Source organism: Pygocentrus nattereri, chromosome 22, assembly GCF_015220715.1.
Source record: "Pygocentrus nattereri isolate fPygNat1 chromosome 22, fPygNat1.pri, whole genome shotgun sequence".
NCBI classification, from domain to species: Eukaryota; Metazoa; Chordata; class Actinopteri; order Characiformes; family Serrasalmidae; genus Pygocentrus; species Pygocentrus nattereri.
In genome coordinates this window covers 28,408,419-28,412,938 of record NC_051232.1, presented here as the reverse complement: position 1 = coordinate 28,412,938, position 4,520 = coordinate 28,408,419, and the positions used below count along the sequence as shown (strand labels likewise).

The following is a 4,520-nucleotide window of genomic DNA, read 5'->3' as shown; positions in this document are numbered from 1 at the left end:
TGTTAGTGAACTAAAACCATTTACATGCCACCCCTCTTTCATTTTGTCGTTTGTGCCAGACACTCCCAGATGTTGTTTTCAGGTTCCGTCACGGGCTGAGAAACTGGCGCTTCCCTCTGCCTAACAGTGTAGAATTCACTGGTGGCCTGTATTTTTGAAGAAGCATCGTCTCTGTGAACAGCTTAACAGAGTCAAAGCCCTAGAATTCCTCCTGTTGCTTCTCAGCTGATCCATTTTGTTAGTTCTCTTATTATCTCGTTTTTTTTTTTTTTTTCCATATAACAAATGAACATGGAGTGGAGGCAGAGAGGAAGTTCCACTCCAGCAATGTTATTGACCATTTCCCCTCAGGGATAATCTAGAAGGTTCCTCTGGGGCTATCTACAAGAATCCTGTCCAGTCCCACAAAAAAGGTCAAATTAAGGGCTCCTCTATTGCTTTTGACAGACGGCCAGAATGAAATTGCTCAAGCCGTTGCCCACCAGAATGCCACAGGCGCCAAACGACATTTGTTTGATTGTTTTGAGCTCGCCATGACCAGATTTCACAAAAAAACTTTGCAAGGTCTGTGTCATTCGGTGTAAACTTGTCTGTCCCATGTTAAATGTCTGTTTTCTTTCGCTAACATGAACAGGTTGTGATTGGAGCTAAAATTTGAGCTAACAGGCAAAGACTTCATTGGCAGTGCTTTGTAGTGTGATCTCAACAAATGCTGCTTGTTGGGAAATCAGCCAAAGCATTTTGTGTTGGGATGGTTGTGGAATATCCAGCATTATAGAGAACTGGGTTAATAATCAACATAGCTTTTAAACATCTAGCAAGCATAATTACAAATTCATCAATTTCAAGATCAGGATTTTTTCTGGCTTGATGTAATGAAGCAATGCTGCTATGATGGCTGGTCATAATATTTAAGAAAAGGGCTAAAAAAAAGCACATATCAATAGCTCACACAATATTTGAGATCTCATTCCCAGCAATATTGCTCTTTTTATAGCACACAAAAAGTTAAAGCATAAACAGAACATGACATGGTTCAAGTTCAGTCCTTAATCAAGAACTCTGTAAAATAGCAAAATAGAAAGTAATACAAATATCTTACAATTTTGTCTCAGACAAGCAGTTATGAGCTCCAAATGTCCATGTACAGCAATATGTGCTAACACAATACTGCAAATCACATAAGGATGCTAACAGAAATTAGTATTAATTGAGTGGAAATGGAAAAGCAGGTTTGTTATGATGCAAATAAAAATATTTCTGTGTTGTACATTGCCATGTAGTGATATGCTCATAATCTGGCTATCATTGCAAACTAAATTATACAGCGTTTCACCACAGCTTTGAGCATGTCTCAGCCAATCCCATTGTAGAACTGGACAACTTTTTGGTGGTGCTGTTGATCTTTGGTCAACAGAACTCCAAAATAATCTCAAATTTTTAAAATCATTATCTTTTAAATCACAGATTTCATATAAAAAGAGAGTAAGGGTTAGCTCTAATATAGAAGTACACTACTTGTACTGTTGACCTATCAAGCCAAAGTGCAGTGTTAACATATTAAGTGTGTCTGGTAAAGCATGTGTAAAAAGTTTGTGTAAGGATGAGCAAAATGGAGCTAATATGTGTATATTTGCCTGTTTTTTTTTCCGACTAGAGTCCACCTACAGCCATGGCAAACTCCTCTGAGTGGCTAGAGGACAGCAACACTTCATTTGTTGGCGATTTCGAACCATGTGCCACAGTGAGGAGCCCAAGCACTCGTGTAGCTATGTACACATTTATAATTGTCGGAATCTTCTGCACAGTGGTTGGCAACTTACTTGTGGTACTGGCCATTGCTTATTTCAAACAGCTACAATCTCACACCAACTCCTTTGTCATGTCACTAGCGGTGGCCGACTTTCTGGTGGGCTTGGTGGTAATGCCTTACAGCATGGTGAGGACTATTGAGGGCTGCTGGCACTTTGGTGCTACCTTCTGTCAGCTGCACTCCAGCCTGGATGTGATGCTGTGTACAGCGTCCATTTTCCACCTGAGTTGCATTGCTTTTGATCGTTACTATGCCGTCTGCAACCCACTGGTGTACACCTTCAAAATGTCCCGTAGCCGTGTGGCTTTGCTAATTGTAGTTTGCTGGGCTGTTCCCTTGCTCATCTCCTTTGGGCCCATCCTTCTTGGACTGCACAAGCTTGGAGTGGACATATCCTTGCCTGAGAATGTGTGTGTCTTTCTGGTGAATCGTGTTTATGCTGTCATAGCTTCACTGGTGGCTTTTTATCTGCCCATGGTCTCAATGCTAGTTGCCTACTGGAAGATCTACAAAGCGGCCAAGCGCCAAGCCATGCAGATCAGCGCCATGGAGGCTCAGATGGCAGCTGGAGTGGGGAAGGACTCCAGTAAGAAGCAGAAGCACCGCAACTCCATGAGGAGGGAGCGGAAGGCGGCCCAAACCCTGGGGATAATCATGGGCGTCTTCCTCATCTTCTGGTTGCCGTTCTTCACTGTGAACATAGTGGACCCGTTCATTGAGTACACTACTACAGGTGTAATATGGGACGTGTTCCTCTGGCTGGGATATGTGAACTCATCCTTGAACCCTTTCCTCTATGGTTTCTTTAACAGGTCGTTCCGCAGGGCTTTCCTACTGATCATGGGCTGCAGGATATGTCTGCCTGGCTCAGCCTCAGGCATGGACCTCTCTCACTCTAGGAAGGATGCCAATGAGCGTACAGAGAACCAATAGGCCACGTGGCTCCTCAAGGGTATCCTGCACTCTTAAAAATAAAGGTGCCAAAAAGGGTTCTTTGGGGCAATTGCATAGATAAACCACACTGGGGTCTCCAAAGAACTTTTCAATGGATGGTTTCTCTAAAAAAAATGATAATAAAAAAAAATAATAATAATTTTGAAGAACCTCCACATGATGTAAAGGTTCTAAAACAATTATAGATGTATCCTACAATCATATGTCCAAGCCAAGAACTGCTAAGGGACCTTCATTTTAAAATTTGGCTAACCACTGAACTATGAGGCAAAGCAAGAGGAGGAGTTCCACTAAACAATAAGAAAATACCCAAGATTAGAGGCCCTGTGGAGTTTTTCATAGATATGCTTTCAAGGTCCGCTGACTACATTACTCTACTGCATTATTGATTTCAATTCTGTCTCTACTAGTCAGACGTAGAGTAGTAAAATGGAAAAAACTCTCATCAACGGACTAGGACCGAAAGCATGCCAGGTGACAAAGTGCATGCAAAGTTTGCAGTTTGGTAGCAGATTTCCTGCGTAAATGCGAGAGCTTTTCCCACCGAGTGTTTGTGTTTCCTGTGTAAATAAATGAACTGTCAAGTCTGCCTTTCTTCATTTCTCAGAGCTACAGTATGCTTCTCCAGAACAAATAATCTGCACAAGTAGTGCCCAATTTATCATCCCCAATACCGGAAGATGTTTGTTTATCTTCTAGTACATTGTGTAGTATACTAGAAGATATGAAAAAAGGATAGGCAATGGACATAACTGTTATTCAATCTTCTGCATAATACCTACAAATTAAAGTTGAAGTACTGCCTGTGGCAAGAAACATTTTTTCCTCCAGAATTGTATATTACAAAATCATAATAAACAGAGCTCCCTTGTGGAGGCTGCACTGCGCTTAAATAAATACAAATAAATCCAGTACCATTTCAATTTCTGCATGACTTCCCGCTCAGCTATTTAATTTATAAACAACATTAGTAAGAGCTAATACTTCCCTGGTGAGAGTGACAGCAATGGTTTATAAACTCACTTGTGAGGGCTGAAGCACTGCACAGTTTGGCGTTTACTTTTTCTCTCATGAAGTAGATACACTTATACTTAGCTGTGGTCTTCAGTGTTGCCAAGCTGTTAGGCTGTCATAATTCATTATTTTAATAATGAAGTAATCCACCTGTAAACTGAAGTAATAACCGAGATTAGATTACAAAAAGAAAATGACTTAAACATGGCTAATGTCAGCCAACACTGGAAGTATACTACAAGTACCACTGTCAAAGTACTGAAAAAATGTATAATAATGCCTGTTGTTTAATAAAAAAGGTTTATTTCACAGACATTTGCATTTATTTTAATGGTTGTTCCTGTTATTATGTTAAAATACTGTATGAAAAAGTAAATATTTGAACTAGTGAAACTGAGAAAACATGCTTTTACTATTAATTAAACAGGCTTTGACCCCTCCTGCTGGGTTTTTAATCCTTATTTTATGTTTTTTTACTATACAGAGCAGTTCAGCTCTGCCCATTCACAGTGGTGTTTCAGCCTAGTCTATGTTTTGAATGAGGCGCAATACAGGACAGCCATCATTTTACTTATGTCAATAATACACAGCAAAACAGCCTATTTTTTTGCAAAAGAGTAGTTGGAAAATAGTCATGCAAAAGTGTTGTTCCTGCCTTTGGATCACAGAACCAGGCAAATGTCATATGTGGACCCAATGGAAAAAAAGAGGTTGGGGTACTTATAGAAAAACATACTTG

General features: G+C 40.2%; 1 protein-coding gene across 1 annotated transcript in view; it reads left to right on the top strand.

Moving 5' to 3' along the window:
• The window catches only part of LOC108434381 (5-hydroxytryptamine receptor 4), a 5,207-nt gene extending 2,378 nt beyond the window's left edge, over positions 1-2,829 (top strand). Inside the window, exon 2 of the mRNA XM_037533070.1 lies at positions 1,658-2,829. Within this exon, the coding sequence (XP_037388967.1) occupies positions 1,673-2,746 (1,074 nt within the window). The 5' untranslated portion in view covers positions 1,658-1,672 and the 3' untranslated portion in view covers positions 2,747-2,829. The remainder of the gene's footprint in view (positions 1-1,657) is intronic.
• Positions 2,830-4,520: the final 1,691 nt, after the last annotated feature.